General features: G+C 41.8%; 1 protein-coding gene across 2 annotated transcripts; it reads left to right on the top strand.

The window, feature by feature from the left end:
• The first annotated feature begins 1,429 nt into the window (after window positions 1-1,429).
• Window positions 1,430-25,491, top strand: GNS (glucosamine (N-acetyl)-6-sulfatase). Of its 2 annotated transcripts, XM_077338696.1 has the most exons (14): window positions 1,438-1,712; window positions 3,400-3,459; window positions 5,690-5,896; window positions 8,010-8,075; window positions 8,366-8,464; window positions 10,336-10,503; window positions 12,738-12,820; window positions 14,374-14,492; window positions 17,002-17,105; window positions 18,309-18,410; window positions 19,050-19,157; window positions 19,359-19,469; window positions 21,409-21,569; window positions 22,267-25,491. In XM_077338696.1, the coding sequence occupies exons 1-14, from the start codon at window positions 1,569-1,571 to the stop codon at window positions 22,340-22,342; spliced, it is 1,608 nt and encodes a 535-aa protein (XP_077194811.1). In that variant the 5' UTR covers window positions 1,438-1,568; the 3' UTR covers window positions 22,343-25,491. The 2 variants fall into 2 exon arrangements, with proteins under 2 accessions (XP_077194812.1, XP_077194811.1); XM_077338697.1 differs by lacking the exons at window positions 21,409-21,569; window positions 22,267-25,491 and adding an exon at window positions 20,323-20,453 and having other exon boundaries at window positions 1,430-1,712; window positions 19,359-19,499.
• The last annotated feature ends 281 nt before the right edge of the window (window positions 25,492-25,772 follow it).

Here is a 25,772-nt window from a genome sequence, read left to right as displayed (position 1 = left end):
CAGCCATACTTTGCAACTGGGAATACCATAGCCTTGACTAGACGCACTTTTGTTGGCAGGGTAATGTCTATGCTTTTTAGGATGCTGCCTAGATTTGCCATCTAGATAAAATAGAGAACAGTATAACGCTGATAGAGTAAACAGCTCACTCTAGAATAACAGTCAATATTTGTTTAGCTGAGGAACACAGAATTGTAGGAATGCATCTTTACTTGGTAAATCTGAACAATTGTATGCTGATTATGTATATGGACATTTTCTTTTTAATGTCTTTATTCTGCAAGCTCAATGTTTTAGCTCGCAGACAATTACAAGCTGAAATGGCAGTTTTCAGTAACCAATCCTAACTTTTTCCCTCTGGAGGACAAAGCACTGGAAATTTATCAAGTTTTTCTGGTAATTGCTGTTTAAATATATACAGTTAGACATCACAATTGCTCCCACTCTTCAAGTGATACATTATGGTGAAAATTTTGCATCCACTTAATCACAATTCTTAACCTGCTCGTTCTTATACTTAAATATCAACAAAGGCTTACATATTTGACCTTGTAGGTGAAGTTTTCCCTTTGTAATTATAGCTTTGAACTCAGTTATAACTCTAGGCTGCCTCCCTGTATTTTTAAATTCAGATTTCAACCTTGTTATTTGCATATAGCTGAACCAATCAACAGTTTTGCCTTCTTTCAGTTGTTCCCAACTCTTTACTTGACCACTGCTCAACTTTCTTCTATGGAGATTTGTTTAAATAAGCCTCGACCAGGGTTTTCAAGATTGATAGGTCAGGACTTTGTATTTCAACCATATTTTCTTTATTTTTCTTAAGAAATGAGGATGTTTTCTGGCCTGAGTGACAAATGTTATGACAAATACTGACCATTACCAAATGCATTTCTGCCCCATTGTCCTTCCTCAGCGGTCCAATTAATAACATTACAACATGGCGCCTAACACAATGTAACATTTATTCATCATAAAGTGACCAAGACAAAGTTATTCTGATAATAATTGTCTATGACCAAGGACAAGAACACCATGGCCAGGGTGTATTCTTATATGGATCGTTCTGTACAGCCTGGAGCCAATAGCGTTGTCACCGTCTTAGAAACTGCTCTTTAAATATTTTATTCCAGCACAACTTTAGTAGGCTGGACAAGCCCTCTAGTCCGTGAAAGACGATGGCCTATAAACCGCGCAGGGCTTTTCTACTTCACGTGACCCAGCTCCCCCGCCCCGCCGGGGACGGAACGGGTCGAGTGCCACCCAGGGCAGCTTCTCCCGCGAGGAGAAGCTTCGCATGTGGGAGGGAACTCGGCCTACGAAAAGCGTTTGGGAGATGGCGGAAATTGGAAAAAGCAAGGGCCGGTGGGCGGGACATATAACCGCTGGGGGAAGTCTGCCGGTCACGTGATACCTCCTCCAGCCCCCCCCCCAACCGAGCCTGAAAAGGGGGCGGGGACGCACGCATATCTTTCCTTCGTCTCGCTCTCTCTCGTGACTGTCTCGCGCACAGGTGCCGGCCTCGCAGCCTCTCTCCCCCCCCCCCCCCCGCAAGCCGCGTCTGCAGAATGGCTCCCGCCGTAGCCTTGGCCCGCTCCTTCCTGCTGCTGCTGCTGGCCCTCCTCGGAGTCAGCGCCGGCGTCCATAGGGCGCGAAAGCCTAATGTGGTGCTGATTGTGACCGACGACCAGGACGCCTGCCTCGGCGGAATGGTGACTGCGCTTGTTTTTGGGGTCCGTGCAGGGGAAAGGGGACGGCGGCCGGCAAAGGCGGAGGAGAAAACGGCTTTTGCGAGTGGCAGGTGCAGCAGCCTTCGCACGGCCGAGGCCCAGGTCGTGCGAATGAGTGCTCTTGAGGGCACCCGTGGCGCGGGGAGAGGGACTTGGTGTTTGCCCCATAAGTGGGAAACGGAAGCAAAGGCGCTTTCCCCTGTCCTGTTGGATTCGGCAGCGATGGAGCACTACCTGGGCCACCCTAGCCCCTCTTTTCTTATCCCCCTTTAGAAGGCGAAGTGCAGAGAAGGCTTTCTTATCTGGGGGTATCAGGGCTGTGCTCAAGTGCCTGATGTTTTAGGGAAGGCCCTTGGGACATTTGCCGGTCTTGGCTTTTAGCTTGCAGTGAACAGGGGTGTTATGTAGATGGGATTGTGCTCATTGACTGGCAATGGGGTTCTGCTTTTAGTATGTTGCCATATATGATCAAAAAGAGGTGCACGTTTGCACATAACTGATTGCTGGGAGCAGAAGGTTGCATTATGGAAGTGCACACGCAAGTTTTATACATAGTTTCCCCGTGTTCTGGTTGTGGCCAAAGAAGTTACATCACCAGTGACACATGACATTTTGAACATCCAGACTTCTTGTTAAGTTTCTGTTAATGTCATTTTTTTGGTTCCATGGTGACAGTGCCAGCTGTTGGTCACTCTGGATTGTCACTACACAAAGCCCATTCAAGTATTTGTCGCTTGACCCTGGGGGGTTTTTATTTTGCCTTGCACATTTCAAGTCAGGGAAATGGTGCAGGTTGAAAGCTCACCTCACACACTCTACTAATCTAAAACCAATCCCCCCCTCCCAATGATTCTGTCTGAGAATCTAAACTAGGACCCCTCAATGAAAGTCTGTGGGACAGAACCTGGAATGGAGTGGTACTGGGAGGTTTCTGTCACCTTGGATATAGAGGTATAGATTTAGTAATTGCCTACTTTCACAAAGACCTTTTAAAGGGAAGTTTCAGATTGTAACTGCTAATATTCTGTGTGGGGTTGACACTGTTAAATTTGGATTTATAAGACGTAATTTGCTAGAGAAAATTGTTCTCCTTTATATGTTTATATATCGTTTTAATTCCCCCTTTCTCCTGTTCATGAATTGGGAGAGATCAATACAGATTCTGATTGAATCCTTATATCTTTAGACTGGTCTTTAACAGTGGAAGATGGCATTTAAAATGCATTTTAGTGTTTACAAAATTTACAAAGACGTTTTGTATTAGCTTGTTTTTATGTCCTGATGTAACCACCCTGAGATAATCTTGGAGAGGTGCAGCCTAAAAATCTCATAAATAAAATAAATAAAATATACTTGGATGTATAAGAAGTTTTTATAGTTGACTTTGGCTGCCTTGGATAGGAAGAAAACATGCTTTTCATTGGTTAGTTTTATTAAAAATGTAAGAACTAATTTTAAAAAGTAGAAGCAATGACAGCTGTTTAGGGGTTACACACAGGGAACTTTCAGAGTACAGAGATGCTTAATTAAATAATAAATGCAACATTGACTTTAACTAGAATAGCTCCTGGTATTTAGTGCAGATACAAGGGGAAGAAATCCAAAATACATCAATCTTCCAAAGACATACCAGATCTGTAATTTTTTATACCTACATTCTGTATTACAGACACCACTGAAAAAGACCAATGCCCTTATCGCAGAGAAGGGGATAAGCTTTTCCAGTGCTGTAAGTATTGAAATCAAGACATGCATTTGTGATCAATACAAGCAAGTGAAAATGTTTTGTATAGCCCTAATAAGAAAACCTAAAGTAGTGGTTCTCAACTTTCCTAATATTGCGACCCTTTAATACAGTTCCTCATGTTGTGGTGACCCCCAACCATAACATTATGCTAGTGTTCTTTCATAGAAATTAAACTGCTGTGAAGATCCATTGTTCATGATTGTATATAAATTGGTTATAAATTGTACATAAATTGGCAGGCGCCTTCAGGAGGAGCAGCAACAGTGGTGGTGCTCCCTCCCCAGCCAAGCTGCTCATCCTGCCGCGACCCCTGTGAAAGGGTCGTCTGACCCCCAAAGGGGTCCCGACCCCCACATGGAGAACCACTGACATAAAGGGTTAGAAAAAGAGAAGATCTGTGCCTAATGTAGTGAAGGTATAGACAGAGCTATTATACATCATCAAGTAGAAACCATGCTCTCCTAGATGCAATATTAGTATATCTAATTAAGTTGATGTTTTCTCAGCTTTCTGTACAAGTATGAACTTTTCAACCTCTCAAGGATTAGATCATGTCTTTTTACATGAGAAAAAAACCTCATTTTAAAGTGCTGCTTTCAAATGCTTCATCGTGGAAATTCAAGGCACAGACATCTTTTTACCGTGCTGCTAATCTCCATGCACTCGTTGTCTCGTCCAATAGGAAGAGAAACAGAAAAGACATTTGAAGATCTGTTCTATTTCATGTCCATATTGTTTACTTGATAAATTTGATTGGGATTGATGATCATTCTATATTAACTAGAGCAGTGGTCCAACCTTTTTATCACCGGGGTCCGGTCAACGCTTGACAATTTTACTGAGACTGACAATTTTACCCGGGGGGTAGTCTTTTGCTGAGGAATGCGCTTCCGTCTGAACCCCTGCTCAGCTTGCTTTCCTGCCAGCACCCCTGACTTATCATCGCCCGCTGGGAGGTGTTGCCAGCAGCAGCTGCGCAGTTCCATGCCGAGGGGGAGCCCCAGCCATGGCGGCTGCTGAAGAGCACCAAAGGTTAGCCGGCGGCAGAGTGGCAGGGCAGCCCCCCAGGCAGCAGCCGGGGAGGAGGACGAGGAGGAGCCACGGCCCAGTACCAACTGATCTACGGACTGGTACCGGTCCCCAGACCGGGGGTTGGGGACCACTGAACTAAAGGACACTCCTCCACCTGCAGTGCGAATTGTCAGTTTAAAATGTGGATACTGTGTCTCAAAATCCTTGTTCAGCCAAAATCTTATAGTTGCAGTTGAACTGTCTTGCTGGGAGGTGGTTTAGAAATTAGATGATGATGATGATGATGATGATGATAAGCATTTCTCAGGCAATAAAGCAGAATAATTGGTAGATCTACTTGAACTATTTAAGCTGAATATAGTATGGATTGTCAATTCCCTTGCATATAATCTAGTGTTAGAAATATCTTAAACCACGGCCGCGGCGACGCAGACTAAATAAAGCCGTAAGGGCTTAGGGGGAGGAGTTAGGGCGGGCTCTGTCCGGGATGAGGAAGGGTGCCGATTGGCCCCTTCCTCCGGACAGACCATCGGCAGGGCCAATTGGCAGGCACGAAGCGCCTGCCAATTGGCCTCTCCGATTGCTGCCCTGCTGCCAAGAGAGCAATTGCGAGCCGCGCACAGAGCGGCTCGCAGTTGCTCCCTTGCCAGCGGCCTGACGTGGCGAGAGGCGCAAAGCGCCCCCGATGTGTCAGGCTGCCATGTCCCGCGTGCCGGCCGCCTGCCGACTCGCCGGCCGCCAGATCGTTATCTAGCACCCGCTGTATTGTGAGTGCAGCGGGCTTGATTACTAGTCTAGAATATTATAATAGAAGACAAGATGGAGCCCTGGATGGAATCATGGTAGGAATAAAACATTAGGAATTTTCTCTGTGACCCAAGTTTCTAGAAACTCTTGCAAGACTGAGTAGGCTAAAGGTAAAAGTATGAGAAAACCAGCCTACTCAAACACCTACCTGCCCTTGGCATTCTATGCTGCCTACAGAATCAGGCTATGTTTTGGGCTTTTTACTTTTTAAATTTACAAATGAATATTTCTCTACATATTTAGGGAGGCTAGTTGTTATGTATAATCTTTCTTATCTCTGGGTCACCCCCATTTTTCTACTATATTGATGGGCATTTGACCATCTGTTATGAGTAGCATTTCTGACTTATTCCCCTTTGATTTTGTTTTCTAGTATGTACCCAGTGCGTTGTGCTGTCCCAGCAGAGCCAGCATTTTAACAGGAAAATATCCACATAATCATCATGTTGTTAATAACACTCTGGAAGGAAATTGCAGCAGCAAATCCTGGCAAAAGATGCAGGAACCATATACCTTCCCAGCTATTCTCAAGTCTATGTGTGGCTATCAGACCTTCTTTGCTGGGAAATACTTGAATGAGGTATCATTTTACGTCCTGTGCTAGACTAGATATTCCTGAGTGATCTTTTAAAAGTTTTAACTTATTTGTAGTTACTTAGAAAAATTGAATACATTCAAAAATTACTTCTGCATATTTAAGGGATTCTTTACAAAAACAAAAATAAGAATTCAGTTTTCATGCTAAGGAATGCATGATTTAATACAGTTGACTAGAACAGCTAGAAAAAATAAGCATAGTAAGTAACCAGCCCCAAAACATGACCCTAGATTCTCCTCCTGACTGCAGCTTCCTATGCTTTGTAGCTATTTTTGTTTGTTTTTATCTACACAATTCTGGAGACCTTGACTATTGGGGGGGCACAGGTGGCTACTGGGGAAAGGGGGAAGCAGGGACCAATGACTACCAGCTTTGACTGCATCTGTCTTATACACTAGAGGCTCCAGTCATTCTGCAAACCTACTTGGATGTGAGAACTAGCAGCTAAACTGAGAAATCATCATACATAATTTTTATAGATTTGTAAGCCCTTATTATTTATTTATTTATTTATTTATTTATTACATTTATATCCCGCCACTCCCACAAGGGCTCGTAGCGGCTAACGATAAAACCCCAATACATAAAAACCCCAATAAAATAAGTAACAATTTCGATCAAACTAGCCAATCAATTAAAAAAACCTCCATTCATTTGGCGGCCAAAAAACCCATACAAATCATTATTAAAAGCATCAGGGTAGGCAGAGGGGCTGATCTCTTCCTTTAATCCGCCTTTAATAGCCCCAATAGGGAATGTCAAGGGGGGTCCAGATCTTCTTCTGCTCGCTGGCCTCAACCATAGACCTGGCGGAAGAGCTCCGTCTTGCGGGCCCTGTGGAATGCCGGAAGCTCCCGCAGGGCCCGTAGCTCTTCCAGGAGCTCATTCCATCAGGTAAGGGCCAGTACCTAAAAGACCCTGGCCCCGGTCGAGGCCAGGCACACTTCCCTGGGGCCAGGAATAACCAACAGATTTGTCCCCTCAGAGTGCAAGGCCCTGCGGGGGACATAGGGCGAAAGGCGGTCCCTCAGGTATGTGGGTCCCAGACTGTGGAAGGTCTTAAAGCAGGGGTAGTCAACCTGTGGTTCTCCAGATGTTCATGAACTACAATTCCCATGAGCCCCTGACAGCAAACGCTGGTAGGGGCTCATGGGAATTGTAATTCATGAACATCTGGAGGGACCACGGGTTGACTATCCCTGCCTTAAAGGTAAGAACCAGCACCTTAAACCGGATCCAGACAGCAACCAGTAACCAATGCAGCTGCCTCAGCACAGGCTGGATATGGGCCCTCCAAGCTGTCCCGGTGAGGACCCTACCAGCTGCATTTTGCACCAGCTGTAACTTCCGGATCAAGCCTAAGGGCAGGCCCGCGTAGAGCGAGCAACGGAAATCTATTCAGGAGGTGACTATTGCATAGATCACTGTTGCCAGATATTCAGAGGACAGGTAGGTTGTTAGTAGCCTAGCCTCGGGAAGATGGAAGAATGCCTGGCTGGCTACCTTCATGACCTGGGCCTCCAACGTCAATGAGGCATCCAAGATAACTCCCAAGTTCCTGGCCTGGGACGCAATGGCCAGTTACGTCCCTGCCAAGGTGGGTAAACTCGCTTCCAATCTTGCCCCCCTACCACCCAACCACAGGACCTCCTTCTTGGAGGGGTTGAGTTTCAGGCGACTCTGCTCAAGCCATCCAGCCACGGCTTCCAAACATCTGGCAAATGGTTCTGGGGGAGAGTCCGGGCGGCCGTCCATCAGGAGATAGTTGGGTGTCATCCGAATACTGATAACAACCTAATCCGTAACTCCGCACCTTATATATGAGATGCAGTTGGTTATAGTTTGCCAAGCAACATAGCAACATTTTAACTTGCCGAAGACTCAAAAGCAAAAGTATTTGTGTAGAGATGTAGTTTAACCTGTCTGCAAACTCTGCAGCTCTGTTCCTTAACACAGTAGCTAGTTGTAAAACCCCCACAATAGAGAAAGCAGTTCTATTTCAGTTGACAAACTAACATACATAGTAATAAGCTCATGAATTAGACTAATTTAAGAGAAGTGTGCTAGTTACTCATTTACTGCTTGATTCTTTCAGTATGGATCAGAAGATGCTGGGGGAATTGGCCATGTTCCTCCTGGATGGAGTTTCTGGTATGCATTAGTAAGTGTCAGATATTACTTACGTGTATGTAAAAATCTTAATTTTATGGAACACTAACGAACTTCTAAACTGATGGTAACAAACTGGAAAAATGAGTTTCTAAATTCCATGTGTTACTCATTTTAATGTTTAATTTTGGAGACTATTAAATGTGTTTAATCATCAGGCATTGATACATCACAACCTTAATCATAACTGAATTATCAGTGTAGTACAATTTGTAGAGAACTGCAGTGACTCACTTGGCAATTTTTTAATGCGTATGAAGCAGCTTTGGTTGTCTTCCACAGGAAAAAAATTCAAAGTACTACAATTACACACTTTCAGTAAATGGAGAAGCACGGAAGCATGGCGAGAACTATAGTGTTGATTACTTGACAGATGTACTGGTGAGAATTTTTCAGTTGTTCTGTAAAATGTATTTCTGCTGGGTTCCCTGACTGTCATAGTTTCCGTATATGCAAGGAGTTAAACCTATTTAACAAAAAATCCAGTGAATCAAGTTCTTGAGTGTAAACAAACATTGTGAGCTTTTGTGAGTCTTATGCCTCACTATACCTTGTTCAGATGTACTTGTATTGTGTAACACAAGTCTTGCGCTGTTTTCCCCCTTTGTCTCAGTTCTGCATATATTAGGGCTCTATTCAGACCACTCCAAGCCTTTATAAAGGAAGTTTGTTCCTATGTTTGAATTCTCAGATCACAGATAGGGCCCATTGCTCTGACATTGAAATCTATAGCGAAGAGTGATGAAGATAAAAGCAAAAGCAGTTTGGTGAAACTGAGAGCCAGTTTGGTGTAGTAGTTAGGTGTGCGGACCTGGCATTCCAGGTTCGATTCTGCGCTCCCCCACATGCAGCCAGCTGGGTGACCTTGGGCTCACCACGGCACAGATAAAACTGTTCTGACCAAGCAGTGATATCAGCGCTCTCTCAGCCTCACCCACCCCACAAGGTGTCTGTTGTGGGGAGAGGAATGGGAAGCCACTTTGAGCCTCCTTCGGGTAGGGGAAAGCGGCATATAAGAACCAACTCTTCTTTTTCTTCTTCTTCAGTTTTAAACCCAGATCTCTGTGTGTGAAAGCTCATGCCTTGGGTTCTAGAGTGTGATATAAACAAATCATGGCTGATACTATGTCTGAATTAAAAACTGAAATTTGGGGGGCAAGCATTAGCAGCTTGAAGAAAATGCAGCTTCATATATTTGCAATGGCTACTCTTTATGAAATATATGCAGCCGTTGTTTTAGAATTCATGCAGATGTTTTGAAGTTACAGCTTTGTTAACTATTATATCAGTACTTGTCAGCAGACCATAATGAATAAGTCCTTGATACATTAAGGACAAGTGTTTCCTCAGACTACATTAGCTTTTGAAGTTTTGGATTCGTAGAACTTGCTTATATGCTATTTTAATTTTTACTTTCTCCAAAACTGAAGTTGTAAATCTGTAGTTGTAAAGTAATCTTTGATTCATAGACATGGGCTTTATTTCGGAGAACAACCAGCAGCATAAGAGGAGCAAATTATGCTTCCTGAACCCCAGATGCCATACCAAGAAGCATGTCAAATGCAGTAATATTTTTTTAATCACGGTATACCAAAATATGTATGAAAAATTAACAGGCAGTGTTAATATCTAAAGTCTAAACTGAACATACTTTAAGGAATTAAATTTGAGAGTTGCTGTACTTGGAATATCAGCTAAAATCTGTTCTGTCTTACTTTTGGAGAATCTTCTTGTTTGAATGTGTTCTATTGAAATAGAATTTTCATAGTTTAATTATAATATAAGGGAATACTTGAACTTTGCCACAATAAATATTGGAGTTTTTGTTCTTTGGAGCATGATTCTCTTTTAAATGAAAAGTTTTAAATGTTAGAATTATAAATATCTTTTGACAATAAGGTATCAAAAGGTATTAAAAGTATCAAAAAGTATTACAACAATAAGGTATCAAAATCTAAGCAAATAATTCAGTTTTCATGGTGCTGTAATACAGTGCTGCAAGACACAGAAACATTTTACATTGATATAAGTCACTTCCAACAGATAATAGCTGCTTAAAGTGGAGCCCAGTAAACATAAATGTTTGAGATAGGGAATACTCCTTTCGACCATGAATGGATATCAGCATGTCATGCTTTGAAAAAGTATTTGTTTATATTGAGATAAGTATAAAAACAGTAGAGTCATCTGACTGCTTAGACAACATTTTAAATAAAACCACTGGAACTTAGTACTTCAATCTTCATGTTCAGGCCAACATGTCCTTGGATTTTCTGAAATATAAATCCAACTTTGAGCCTTTCTTCATGATGATAGCAACTCCAGCACCACACTCACCTTGGGTAGCTGCTCCTCAGTACCAGAAGAGCTTCCAGAATGTCAGTGCTCCAAGAAGCAGCAATTTCAATATTCATGGAAAGGTATGGATTCTTAATCTTCCTCAAATAAGGTGACACTGAGTATTCTGTTTGCTGGAAGTAAGTAATAACTCTTGATTTCAGTTTCTGAAAGAGTTGAGTAAAATTATGAGTTCAAGACATAAAATGTGTGTAAAATGCAGGTCCCTCATTGGTAGTCCTGTGGAGCTTTCCAGGTTTCAGTAAGGACTTGGAAATGTAATATGTACATGGAACAAGCATGGTGCTTTGATTGTGTATTTTGAGCTCATCCCTTCTGAATTTGTTTGATTTAATAGAATACAGGAAATTTTGTACAGGATATTTTGTAGAACACAGGACATAACAGCTTGAAGTGGATCTGAGTAATCTGATGCTGAAGGTAGATGTGTTCAACATCCAACAAAGGACAAGAAAACGTGTCAAACCTTTCATGGGGGGAGGTTAATGGATGCCCCATACAGTATGTCACCCTGTAGCAGCAGGAGTAACTCTATATTATAGATTCAAACGAGTAGCCATGTTGGTCTAAAGTAGCACAACAAAAATTGAGTCTAATGGCACCTTTAAGACCAACAAAGATTTATTCAAGGCGTGAGCTTTCGAGTACAGGCACTCTTCCTCAGACTAAATGAACAACCATCATAACTGTAGAGATATAAGACAAAAGCAAATTGTGGCAAATTAGTAAACTGTAATAATATCCAAATTAAGCCATATGATGCCATATGATAATTCTTTGCTAAAACATCTAATCAGTCATTTTGAGTTCAGTTGTAGTTCACAAGAATTCAATAAGGGACCTCAAAGTAGCTGCTTTATTGCAAAAGAACTTCAAGAACAGACTAGAAAGGGAGATTGAAGAAATGCAAGTTATCACAACACTCAAAACAATGGCATACCCTGAACTCAATAAGGACATATGTTTTTTTTTTTATCTCACTGTGCATGCTAACGTCATTCAACTCTTATTGACATTACTTATAATCCCCTCTTCTTTTTAATTTATTTTATTTGGGACAATGCGACTGTAATGTAATGTTAGTGATATGTAATGTAATTTTGAATTTAACTCTCTGGTCTCAGGACAAGATAGTTGCCAGCACGGCTTGTCACTTGCAGGGATGCTTCCACGCTTGGGTGGAGACAGATGGGGCCAGCAACTAGTCTCTTTTAATTATTTCTTTTTACAACTGGGAAAATGTCTGCCATTAACGACTGACGTAGATAGTTTTATTTCTCCATTGGTTTTTGTGAACTACAACTGAACTCAAAAGGACTGATTAGCTGTTTTAGCAAAGAATGATAATATAGCATCATATGGCTTAATATGGATATTATAACACCGTTTATGAATTTACCATAATTTGCTTTTACCTTATATCTCTACAGTTATGATGGTTGTTCATTTATTCTGAGGAAGAGTGCACACACCCGAAGGCTCAAGCCTTGAATGAATATTTGTTGGACTCTGTTTTTTTCTCTATACTATTTCACTGTGGTTTGGGTATTAACTGGAAGATTCCTTTTTGTATGTCTAATTAAAGAAAACGATGCTCCAGACTACCTTCTTTGCAGTGACAATCATGTAGCCAGTGTTGAGCTCAAACGACATTCCAGCTGCTTCTTGTGTTACTAACTGAAGTGTCTTGAAAGTTATTTGTCCTTCGATTACTGTTGGATACTCTAGTATGAGCCAAGCAGTTGTGCATGGTTTTCTCTGAAAAATAGAAGATCACTTAACTCCAGATTAGATTGGTGCAGCTCATGCAATCTCTAGATGAAAATGAAGGCCACATAACTCTCCCCCTCATAGAGTAAGAAGAATCTATCTCAAGTTCCTGGTGTATTCTGTTTCTTGGCTCCTGCTGTTCAAGGTCCAGTCTTGTAGTATTGAAGGTCTTCTGGTATTTTTTCTACTGCTGGAAATATTGTCTGTAGCCCACTGATAAGCTCATGTTCAGACAATATGCTTTTATTAAAGGAAAATAAGCATAGCTGTTAGGACTTCCATTATGCTGCTTTAGACCAAATTCTTTTTGTAGAAGAACTTACATAAATTATGTAAAATCTCACATTTAGACATCTTGCTATGAATTTGCTTTAGAGGAATAAAATATCAGGAGGAGCAAGTGATAAACTGGTAAATTAGACAGTAGCAGCTACTTAACATCTATTGTACTAATTTATTACTGACCTAGAGCCTTGAGCACAGGGCAGGATGTGCTTCTAAAGTAATGCTAATGTGTATCTTACAGGACAAACACTGGCTTATCAGGCAAGCAAAAACTCCAATGACTAATTCATCAATACAATTCCTTGATGATGCATTTAGGAAAAGGTAGGAAAGTTTACTGTTTGTTTGGGTTTTGTAGCTGAGACAAATAGTGTCATGTTGTCAAACACAAGCTTTGAGAAATATTTTTGATGACTTCAGTTTGGATAGCATGACAAGCTGGCCACTATAACTTCTGTGAAACTAATTCCCTTCCTTCCTTTGTTCAAACCAAAGAGTCATCTAGATCAGTGGTCCGCAACCTTTTAAAGTTTGCGGCCTGTTCCCAAAGGGTGGGGGGAGAGGGCAACCCGTGGCCCTGCGCAAATGCGCATGTGTGGACCCGCAAGTGCGCAAGTGCACATGGAGGGAGCACAAATGCGCATGCACAGCAGTTTTGTGCATGCACAAAACTGCCGTGCATGTGCGTTTGTGCCACCGCCATGCGCAAATGTGCATGCATGGCGGGTTCACGCATGCATGTTTGCATCACCGGCATGCTTCCCTCTCCCCCCCTCGCAGGAAGAAGCTTGTCAGGCCGCAAGCTAATCGGCCGCCAAAGCGGCTGATTTGCTTGCGGCCTGGCGAGCTTCTCACTGCTGGGGGGGGGAGAGGGAGCCGTGGATCGGGGGTTGATGACCAATCTAGATGACCGTCCGGGGGTTGATGACGATCTAAATGACCAAGGTTGTGGAGTAATATAGGCACTGTGTTACTTAAATATCTGTTAGAAGGTGCAGGTTGTACTCCCTGTCCTAGTGGTAGATAGATTAGCACAATCTGTAGATCTTTGTAAAGCTAGGTGGTGACTATAGGCCCTTTTGGTGTTTGATTCTAATTCAAGTTGGTAAATCTTGTGGATGAGAATATAAACTCATTTCCATGACATCAATTTCAGAATAATGCTTCTCAACAAATAAGCAAATAAAAAGGTAAAGGTAAAGGTATCCCCTGTGCAAGCACCGAGTCATGTCTGACCCTTGGGGTGACGCTCTCTAGCGTTTTCATGGCAGACTCAATACGGGGTGGTTTGCCAGTGCCTTCCCCAGTCATTACCGTTTACCCCCCAGCAAGCAAGCTGGGTACTCATTTTACCGACCTCGGAAGGATGGAAGGCTGAGTCAACCTTGAGCCGGCTGCTGGGATTGAACTCCCAACCTCATGGGCAGACAGATTCAGACAGCAAGTCGCTGCCTTACCACTCTGCACCACAAGAGGCTCTCTAAAATAAGCAAATAGGCTTGACTTAATCATAGCTCTTCGTAGGAAAGAAAACATGTTGCACTTTTAAAAAGTGCATTAAGGATGTTTTTAAAAGTGATAATGACTTGAAAACTATATCCTTTCAAAAACAATTACTCTAAAATTTCACTCTATCAGGCTTTGAGCTAGCTTGTTCTTAGCCTTATCTATCGTTGTTTCTAAATAGGTGAGAATATGTACTTTGTTTAACCCTAGGTCAGATGAATGGCACAAATCTTTGTTTAGTGTTCAGCATTTTAGAAGTGAGAAAGTTCAGTTCTGAACTCAGTTTTTAAAACTGGAATGTTTACCAGACTAGACTGTATATACTTTAAATTTTATAAAGCTCCACCTGTAATAATCCTGTTCGCATATAGGTGGCAGACTCTACTATCAGTGGATGATATGGTAGAAAAACTTGTGAAGAGGCTGCAGTCCCATGGGGAACTGGATAATACATACATCTTTTTCACATCTGACAATGGCTTTCATACAGGTAAAAAAGTGGTTGGCAAAACTGAGTGGTTCAAAAGTCTTCAGTTAAATTTCTTTATTTCTTTATTTCTTTATTTAGATTTATATACCGCCCTCCCCGAAGGCTCAGGGCGGTTTACATTAAAACTAGTCAACGATACATGAAACAGTCTTCGTTAAAACATACAGTAATTAATAACAGTGGTTGTAACCATATAACAGAATGTAACAGTATAACAATATAATAAAATAATATAACGATGGAACAGTGCAATACCACAACAGGTCCAGAGCGCTCTGGTGGAGTTCTGGGAGGAAGGGGAGGAGCGGGGGGGAGCGAGGGCCCTTCATTCGCTGTTGGTTATGCCTGGTCTCAACCAAATGCCTGGCGGAGGAGCTCCTTTTTGCAGGCCCTGCGGAACTGTTTAAGCTCCATCAGGGCCCTGATCTCCTCTGGGAGCTCGTTCCACCAGGTGGGGGCCAGGACAGAGAATGTTCTGGCCCTGGTCGAGACCAGGCGGACTTCTTTAGGGTCAGGGACCATTAGCCGGTTGGTGGCGGTGGAGCGCGCAGAGCTCTTTTAGGGGCATAGGCAGGGAGGCGGTCCCTCAGGTACACTGGGCCCTGACCGCGAATGGCCTTGAAGGTAATTACCAGAACCTTTAGTCTGATCCAGAATTCAACTGGCAACCACTGCAGTTGGTGGAGAATGGGCCGGATGTGGGACCTCCACGGTGTTGCTGTGAGGATCCTGGCCACTGCGTTTTGGACTTGCTGTAGTTTCCGGGTCAAGGCTAAGGGCAGGCCTGCGTAGAGCGAGTTACAGAAGTCCAGTCTAGAGGTGACCGTCGCATGGATCCAAATGCTTTGGCTTCTATGTACTTAATGAATCCTTGAGAGCCAAGGTGCCTGGAAAGTGGCAGTGAAATGATCAGGAGATGTATATAATCCCTGGCCCTAGAGATGTCCACCTGACCTCAACCAGAGCCAGGACTTTTTCGACCCTGGCTCATGTCTTGATGGAATGAGTTGCCATCTGAAATCCGGGCCCTATCATTGAGCCCATGGATGAACCTTCTCCTTTTCTTTCTTCTCAGTTCACTCCCTTTTCCCCTTCCATTCTGTTCACACACACACACACACACACACAACACAGTAACTTCATCCATAAAATGTATAATCTGTAGGTAAATGGAGATGACTAGGGATGGGAGATGGAGTCATTGTTTTCCTGTTTTTGTCCTGAGCCCATTTGTGGGGAGTGATAGTATAGAACCCTTGTCTTGTAGTGCTTGTTTATCTGTAAATTTAGGTATTTCCTCCTGTTTCTAATGTCCTTGGGTGTTATGGCTGAGCTATTGGAAGTCAAAATGACCATGATCTTGGGATGGGTTTTTAAAGCTTTTTTTAGTCATGATAATATACACACTGTGTTATACATAGCACTTCCATACATGCATTTGGACTCCCTTCAGAAAGGAATTTCAGTCAACTCTGGGAATAGACTGAGAATCTGTGAAAGATTGTGGCTTTGGAAATCATTGGTGGGTGCATTTGAGTGTTCTCTAGAGCAGTGGTCCCCAACCTTTTTATCACGGGGGACCAGTCAATGCTTGACAATTTTACTGAGGCCGGGGGGGGGGGGGGTGAGTGGGTAGTCCTTTGCCAAGGGACGTTGCCGCTGCCGCCTGAGCCCCTGCTCCACTTGCTTTCCCACTGGCACCCCCTGTCTTCCCGCCACCCGCTGGGGGGCGCTGCCAGCAGCAGCTACGCAGTGCCACACCGAGGGGGAGCCCCAGCCATGGCAACTGCTGGAGAGCACCAAAGGTGAACCAGCGGCAGAGTGGTAGGGCAACCCCAGAGGCAGCAGCCAGGGAGGAGGACGAGGAGGAGCCGTGGCCCGGTACCAACTGATCCACGGACCGGGACCGGTCCCCAGACTGGGGGTTGGGGGCCACTGCTCTAGAGGGCAATTTCCATTTCTCCCTGAAATTGCTAGTTGGAATAGCATACTTATTAAAAAGTACTTTGTTGTTTGATGTTGTTAGGTGCGAAGTCATGTCCAACCCATCGTGACCCCATGGACAATGATCCTCCAGGCCTTCCTATCCTGTACCATTCCCCGGAATCCATTTAAGTTCGCACCGACTGCTTCAGTGACTCCATCCAGCCACCTCACTCTCTGTCGTCCCCTTCTTCTTTTGCCCTCAATTGCTCCCAGCATTAGGCTCTTCTCCAGGTGGCCAAAGTACTAGGGAATCTAAATTAAAACCTATCTGGAGTTAGGCACATCTAAAGAGGTAGCCTCTGACTAGAGCTGGGTTCCAGAATACCACTTGTAGAATGAAATTCTACCCTACCCTTGCTGGAGCTCATTGTCTCTCAAGTCCAAGGGACATTTGAAGTGTGTAGAAGTGCCCTTCAGCCAGCAGGAAACAACCTTGAGTCCCCAAAAGTATGAAAACTTGTTAACTATAGGATTTTATAATAAACCATGTATGTATGTCAAATTTCTGTTTTGTGTTTCTTAGGCCAGTTTTCTTTGCCTATTGACAAACGTCAGCTCTATGAATTTGACATCAAAGTTCCATTGTTGGTTCGAGGACCAGGAATCAAACCCAACCAGACAAATAAGGTACAGTGCAGTTAGCCTTTTGTAAACTATTTTTGAGTCCCCACTGGGGAGAAAAGCAGAATAGAAATCAACAAAGCTGCTCTTGCGAGTGATGCAATGCATTTTATCATATGGTTTCATAGAAGGCTGTTCATAACATAGATGTTCAGGAATTTGTGAGTGGAGTTGAGAATGTGAATGCAAGGTGAACATATTTTGTGCTTTTTAATTTCTGTGATATAATTTGTGGTCTCATATGTCTGTATTGCTGTGGTTTGAAATGCAGGGCTCTAAGGTAATGGGAAGGGACTGTATGGGTGAGTGAAATGTGTTATGATTGGATGGTAGCAGTACCCTGGGGAGGCAGAATTGGCAGGTGTTTTTTCAGAGGGTTTGTGTCAGAAGAGAAAGGAAGGGGGAGTTTGATTGAATGAAGTGCGGTTAACTGAGTGTTCCTTGTGTAGACGGTCTTAGCCTAAGTGGCAAATAGTAAAACTTAAGTATTTGTAAGTAGATCTGTTTAGGGAACTTTAGGAAAAAGAAGACCTGCACATCTCTGGCAGTCAGGAAGCTTTTCTGAACCACACTAACTAACTATAAACACTGTTTAAGAGGAACAACTGTTTTATATATTTAGAATAAAAGGAACCCCTTTTACCTCGCAGCCGCCCTCTGACTTTTCTGTCATTTACCCAATATGACTGAGCCATCCTGTTCTTCAGGTTAAACTAAGAAGTCTCAGGTGAGAGCCTTTGGTGGCAGCAGAAATCATTAGTGAATGCTAAGGAAGTTCAGGAGGCAGCATAATACAAGTTATTTCAGATTCTTATAGAGAAGTGCAATTACATGTTACCTCTCAGGTAAAACGTTATAGTGATGTAAAAATAAAACATGTAGAAATAATTACTGCCACTTGCTTCTGGCTCAACTCTGCAAAGTAGTCCATAAAGGCCTAACTTTTGGAGGGATATCCCTTGAGCAGGCTGTAGTAACTTCAGTGACTGTGTATGCAGAGAGGGAGTCGTAAACAATTGGCACTGGCTGTCCTGAATCTCTGGCAATACATATTTGTGATTCTTTTGCAGTACAGAAAATTACACAAGTGATAACAGATGTTAATGTGTCTTCCTCTTTTTTGGTACAGTACTTTGCTTCATTGGAGTATTAATTAGAAAATCTTTTTTCTAGAAAATCTATAATACTTTTTTCCCCCATGCCTTCCAGATGCTTGTGGCAAACATTGACTTGGGTCCCACTATTTTAGATATTGCAGGCTACGATCTAAATAAAACACAGATGGATGGGATGTCACTGTTACCACTAATGGTAAGTAAACAGATGAGACTATTAATTGGCATTCTTGTACCATACTGTAGGATGTTTTTATACAGGGTTTTTCTTTCAGTGTAAATAATTTTATAAGGTAGGTTATCATCATTTGTGTCCCATCTCCTTTGCTGATGTTCTCACACTGCCTTAAGAAGAATGACTGGTATGTCTCTTGACAAGAAGCTACTTTTAAATTAAAAGGGAGGGAGTTTGAATCTAGTGCATATTGGCCCTCAAACTTGTCATGAAAAATGAAGAGAAATTCTGTTGAGGACAGATTTCAGAGGCATCCAAACTAGTGCATGTTGTAACTTGCAAAACTGGCATAACATGCCATCTGACTTCTGCAATTTTCATTGTGATTGAGACAGCACCTGTAGGAGAGATTCAAGTAATTAAATAGTTATAGTTTGTGTTCAGTCAGAAAGTTGCATCAGTGCTCCATCATCAAACTGTAAGATGTAATGGACTCAGCAGAAAAAATAAATATGAATAAATGCAATCACATGTTCAGTCTTAATCTCCACAATTATAATGGCTTAAAAGCAATTTTATTTAAGAAGCTTACATTCTATTCATTCTGTGAGCTCACGTGGAAGAAAATCACCGACCTTATCAATGTTTTCTTTCTTGTAGAGAGGAGACACAAATGTGACCTGGAGATCAGATGTTTTGGTTGAATACCAAGGAGAAGGGCATAATAGCAGTGATCCTACCTGTCCTGCCCTTGGGCCTGGTGTTACCGTACGTGTTTGTGAACAAATTTTTAGTATGTGGGTGAAAATAATTGGTGAGGGTTTGGGAATACTGGGAGCTTTATCTTCGACATCTGATTTAAACACAATGTGAGAGATAAGGGTATTGAAGTAGATCTGGAAGTAACTTCAGGAGTCATTGGTGGGTTTCTGAGAAGTGCTGCTTAGTTTAACAACCTGTTTTTTATAGCATTGTTTTCCAGATTGTGTTTGTGAAGATGCTTACAACAACACATACGCATGTGTAAGGACACTCTCAGCCTTGTGGGATCTGCAGTACTGTGAATTTGATGATCGGGAGGTAATGCTTTGTTCTCCTGTATCTTCTTGGCTATATTATTATTATTATTATTATTATTATTATTATTATTATTATTATTATTATTATTATTATTATTATTATTATCTTTCAATTTATTGCCCGCCACTCCCTTACGGCTCGTGGCGGGTTACAACATTTTAAAACCCCCAATAAAATCCATTAAAAACCCTCAGCAACAATTACAGTATAACATTATCGGTTAGCAAGCTAACCTGGCAAGATAGGCTAATCAACCTCCCCCTCCTACTACAAGCAGGTGGAGAGGGGATACTGATGGTACTAATCCCCAATCTCAATCCCAGGTCCCGGGTCCCGGGTCCCTGGGGGGGGCATAGATGTTAGCCTCGTCCTCAACCATAAACCTGGCGGAAGAGCTCCGTCTTGCAGGCCCTGCGGAATGATGGAAGATCTCGCAGGGCCCGCAGCTCTCCCGGGAGCTCATTCCACCAGGTAGGGGCCAGGACCGAAAAGGTTCCCTGGGGCCGGGAACGACCAGCAGATTTTCTCCCGCAGAACGTAAGGCTCTGCGGGGGGCATAGGGCGATAGGCGGTCCCTCAGGTATGTGGGTCCCAACTCGCGTAAAGCCTTGAAGGTTAAAACCAAAACCTTGAACCGGATCCGGGCAGCAATTGGCAACCAGTGCAGCTGCCTCAGCACTGGCTGAATGTGAGCCCTCCAAGGTGTACCAGTGAGGACCCTGGCAGCTGCGTTTTGCACTAGCTGGAGTTTCCGGACCAAGGACAAGGGAAGGCCCGCGTAGAGCGAGTTACAGAAATCTATTCTGGAGGTGACCGTTGCATGGATCACTGTGGCTAGGTGTTCGGGGGACACCTATATCATGTTAACACTAATTCCTTCAATGCTCACTAAACAAAATACATAGGAAATATAACAGATATGAGATTTTCTGTAAGAGGAAATGCTTATTCTGGGATTTACAGAAATTCCTTTTGGAATCAGACCAATTGCACAGATCATTATAATTAATCATCTGGTTACCTAATGCAGGTAGAAAAACATATTATCTAAGCTACAGTAGTAGGGTTGTACACTTCAGCTGCCAAAGCGGCTGTTCATGCCCGAAGAGGCCATTGGTGTGGCATGGGAAGGTGGGGCAGTGCCCGCACCCAGGTGCAGAGCTCTGCGCTTGCGTGCGTGTGCCAACTGGCTCACCAGTGCCACCCCTCTGCCCTGCACCACGGTGCTGGCCGCTTCGGGCATGAATGGCTGCTTTGGGGGCCGAAGCACACAACCTTTTTAGATCTATATCTCTATATTTAATCTTCCTTTTTGGATTTTATTGTGCAGATAAAAAACTTGAGAACAAAGTTTTAGTCCAGTGGCACCTTTAAGGCCAACCAAGTTTTATTCAAGTTGTAAGCTTTCATATGCAAGCCCACTTCTTCAAACTTATGTGTGCATGAACAAACTGTTCCTTGTCCTCTAAGAAAGTCCCAAACTGATCCTCCAGTGGTATGGGGTATGTATGTAGGCCATGTTTCAGTTACATTTTAATTACATTTTATTGTAGTGCCTTAAGCATGAATCCTTGCCAGTATGTTTTCTGTCATACTTTGACAGATTAATATTTCTGTAATATTGCAGATAATGGTTCATCTTGTAGCTGACACCAGGCTATGATTGGTGAAAACTTGATCTAAGATTTTCACAATATTGCCTTTTTTTTCTACTGAACATACTTTAGGGTAAAGTGCAAAACTAGGCCTGACTGTAACTCTTATTAGAGAGCACATTTAATTAGGCCCAAGGTAGGCTTGTTCTATAGGAAAAACTGACTACACTAATAAGCTTCATGACTCAGTTAAAGTGATGCTAGAAAGTGATGCTGAATGAGAAATGCTTTTGTTCGTCAAAAGCCTGGAATATATCATGCAGCCCCAGTTTGTGCTTCTACAGGTATTTGTTGAAGTTTACAACTTAACGGCTGATCCACACCAACTAAACAATATTGCGAAAACAATAGATCAAGAAATCTTAGAAAAAATGAATTATCGACTAATGATGTTGCAGTCCTGTTCTGGATCAACTTGCCGCACACCAGGAGTCTTTGATCCAGGGTAAACGTCAGACTTCGTGATTAATTTTGTAGCTGCTTATTAGGTGATGAGAGAATATTTGTCTTGCATATTCTGCATGTCCCTCAAACATTTCCTCATAAATACAGCTATAAACTGAGTTAATATCCCTCTAAGTGGGACAAGCCAGAATTTTTCTTAGTAGAAAACAAACTAACAAATATGCATATTATAAAAGCACAAGAAAATGTGTGTTTGGCTTACTCGTTTGACTAGTAAGCTTTCCAAGTGTCAGATGGTGACCAACTGCTTTGAATACTGAGTTAGGAATGTCACTAGAAACTGCTGCCTTCAGAAACTATCTACAGAGTATGCTTTCCATATAGCCTCCATTCATTTTGATGAGGGCTTCCTGAAACAGATGTGTAGACCAACAAATGTAGAGTGTGTGTATAGTATAGACCAGGGGAAATGTATGTGCTTCTAAATCTGTATATATGTTGTGTGTTTTTATGATGCTTGCTTTAACTGTTAAGCTGTGCCTTGGCTTGTTGTAACTGATAGGGCAGGAGGGTGGGGGTTCAAATTTTGTAAATCAGATTCAAACAAAAGCATTATTGTAGCAATGTACTGTAGACTTTGGCATTCCAGAGATAAAGAGAGCTGGTATTTGAATAGCCTGCTGTAACACTTCTTACACCAAAGCTCACTTGCTCTTCCCTACTCTCTACCTCCCCAGGTACAGGTTCAATCCACATCTGATGTTCAGCAATCATGGAGCTCCGCCTCGCAGACTTTTTGCACGTTCCTTGTAGTTGCATCCACTTGCCCATTTGTACATTTCTTCAAAGCCACTGCAGATGATCTGCCTGGCTCATTCTGACCAGGCCACACTTTAAAAAACTGGATCAGCTGGCTTTGTTTGGAGAAAACTTCTAGCTGGTTACCATGTGCAATACAGGTATATTACAGACATGGTTAATCTAGGGTGTTACCCAAGTACAGTGTTAACTTGACATGAATCCGGTTTACTGTTTGGTGTATATGAGGTTATTAACTGCTTAAAATCTTAATGTGTGGGATGGTGGCTAAGAGGGAACTGGGGCAGGATAGAGATGTTATGGTCCCATAGCCAGAGTCAACAATCAGACTCCTTGTTGTTAGAGCCACTACCTAATAAGCTTATTAAGTTAGTGTGGGCCTTGGTGGTGTTTGCACTTAGGGTCTATTTAATCAAATTAACCAGGAAGGTTGCCATCTGTCTTCCCAGCTGCCCAGTCTGAACTGGAGTTGCTAATTAGCACTTGTTTGCCTTGCACTGTCTCTTCATATTTTCAGTTTTCAAATCTGAGCATCATAAGCGAGTTAATGGGCACTACTCCCAAAGGCACCTCAACATCTAACATTTTCTGTTTTGTACAGCAACAAATGAGCGATATAAATGCAAAACTCTTTTCGCAGAAGTTGCAAATACATTCTAATTTAGCAATGTACAACAGAAGATCAGATTGTCCAAGAAAGTTGTTTTGAGATCAAAAGTTATGTCTGCACTAAGAGTCCTTTATGCTAAAGGATTGCAAGTTGTCTCTCATTAGCACCCAAACTTGATGCTTGGAAAAGCAGTTCATATCTATTTAATGATGTGAAATAGTTTCAGCATTTTCAAAATTTAGAAACCAGTAATATTTTAACACATTAGCCTTTAATGATCCTAAAAGTTATGGATTAACAGTTAAACATGTCTAGCTACTGGGTACATCTTCTGCAATGAATCTGTGTTCCATTCTGAATGAAGGTGGTGACAGCCTTTTTTTTTATGCCCCACTTTTGCTAATTGAATGCAGAGTGGTGTAGGGGTCAAATGTCATTCCCTAATCTAGTAGGAAAAGGTGGCATAATTTTACCCGAGACATGTATTATGATGTTCAAGAGCCAGGTAGTTAGTCTGAACTGATACCTTATCAAAATGGCTTCCTTCATCTATACCGTACCTGGTCATCCGGAGGGTAGGCTGAATCAATTGTGGCATTTTGCAAGTGGAGAGTTATATGAAAATAGCTCACTATAGATTTTAAGATGTCACTGGTTGTACAATAAGAGCTTAAAGGCAATTTACATCAGATCATATAATGCCACTTGTCTCAGAATACACATAGAACATTTTCGCTTGGAATGGAATTTTCCATCCTTATTTTTAGGATGGAAGATTTTCAGATGAGATCAAGAAGCCATTTTTCTTGTAATGTGTAGTAACTGAACCCTACGAGCCATGTACTCTGAACAGTTGAATTGGATCTTAGAACTACAGGTAGCCAAATACAAGCCCTGTATGCATACTGAATCATGTACAAAGAGTGTTAATGTACCAAGAAGCTGCCTTTTAAAAATGGCTGGTAAACACTGAAAGAATGCTGCCTTTGGAACTCAACTATGCCATTTGTGCAGATCTTACTTTGTATTCAGGCACAAGTCCTTCAGCACTGAAGTATTCTCACAACTGATTCTACAGTGTTTATCTGGTAGAAATGGAAATTTAGAACATTAGAGATTTATTTAGAACATGGAAATTAGTCATGATGAGTAACATTAAATTGCATGTATCATATGAAACAGTTGCTAATAAAGATTAGTTTACTAAATTGTTCAATTTTATAATTTCTTCTAGTTTTTAAAAGGAATTATATATAAAGTTGCAAACCACAACTTATAAATCTAATAAATCAAAGTGCATTAGGTATCCTAATAACCACCTTTGAAAAGGGCAACTGATAGCAGATAATCTAAAGGAGTAGAACTGGATACTTTCAACCACAGCTTTAAACTAGCACCATGATCTTGTGCATGGCAGTTCATAATGTCCCTCCACCCCTAGTTTTACCAGAAAAAAGTCTATATTCTTGGTTTTCCCTGTTTTTTCCTACTGTTTGTAGTGATCTTGTTCTCTAAATGAGAAATCAAGTATATCGTAATACTGCCAATAACATTTGTCCTGTGTTTTGTTCACTGTTTAATGCATGGCATAAGTAGCATATTCTCAATCTTTAGTTCTATTGTAGCCCAAAATTAACTGTAGAGCATTTTAGCAGCCTTCTTGGTGAGCCACTAACAAATTTGAATACATAACACTATTGTGTGTATAAAATCTGAACTTTCAGGTCCATAAGGGCAAAGGTACAGTACTATGGCTGCTAACTGCAAGAAGTCTATATAAAATCCCTGAACTACGTGGCACATAAAATTAAATCCATACTTATTCTGGGTATATTCTAAAAAGTCAGTAACACTCTGTTGTATATGTACCACCCACTGCTCTAACCTTTGGAAATGACATCCTTTATTGCCATTTTAGATAAGGATCTATTTGACTGATAGATGCTAAGAGAGACCTTAAAACATGGCAAGAAAGTCATCTGGCAAATGAAAAAAATGCTACTTTACCCATGAGGAATAGCTGGAATAACTTGGTTCTAATTTATGCTGTGTAATTTACACAAAGCTCTGTATAGCAGCAGAAGCAAATAATCCCAACTAGCAATGCTTTGTGTTAACTGATGACTATAAAGGGCCAAGTAACTTTCCTACACCTAAAGAATTTTCTCAAAATTATTCACAACCAGAGTCTCAAAAGACAAGTTGTTTTTCAAACCTTGTACTTAATGAATTGAGACAACCTCTGATTTTTATCTCCCTGTGGTCAGAGCATCCTCCTTTGGCACTTTTTCCTCTTGAGGACAAAAGACTAGTGTATGTTTTTAATGCTGCTTGAAGCCATCAAATCAGATATTCTGTTTTAAGGCCTCTCTAGTTCTCTTAATGAAAAGAATGACAATGTGTACATGTTGGGTTTTTTGTTCATGAATCATAGGATTGTTTAGAAACCTTGAAGGACCCTGTATATTGCTGCACTTTTTGGTAATTAAGTTCCAGTATACAACAAATTGTGAATTAAAATGAAAGACAAATTGTTCAGTGTCATTTTTTTCCAGTTACTGTGTAGGCATTTATTCTGATGCAGCTCTTTGATGTGTGGAATATACTAAATGGAAGTCTACATGTAGAGGCCTAGAACTTGCCTGATGCATTTACTAACAAGCACCCAGTAAAGAACTGAGGCACCCAGTTATCTACAACAGAACATCAGTACTGCTGGGAATGAAAATATTGATCATATGCAGTATATACATACAACCTGATGTCACATGAAATCATCATTGTATCACTACTATAATTGTTGCTAGGTAAATA

Source organism: Paroedura picta, chromosome 5, assembly GCF_049243985.1.
Source record: "Paroedura picta isolate Pp20150507F chromosome 5, Ppicta_v3.0, whole genome shotgun sequence".
NCBI lineage: Eukaryota > Metazoa > Chordata > Lepidosauria > Squamata > Gekkonidae > Paroedura > Paroedura picta.
This window is presented reverse-complemented; position numbering and strand designations above follow the sequence as displayed.

Excerpts from the sequence above, each read along its gene's own strand:
- GNS (XM_077338696.1), top strand. The coding sequence starts at position 1,569 with ATGGCTCCCGCCGTAGCCTTGGCCCGCTCCTTCCTGCTGCTGCTGCTG. Across the intron at positions 17,106-18,308 it reads AACCCAACCAGACAAATAAG|ATGCTTGTGGCAAACATTGA; the intron begins GTACAGTGCAGT and ends CATGCCTTCCAG. Across the intron at positions 18,411-19,049 it reads TGTCACTGTTACCACTAATG|AGAGGAGACACAAATGTGAC; the intron begins GTAAGTAAACAG and ends TCTTTCTTGTAG.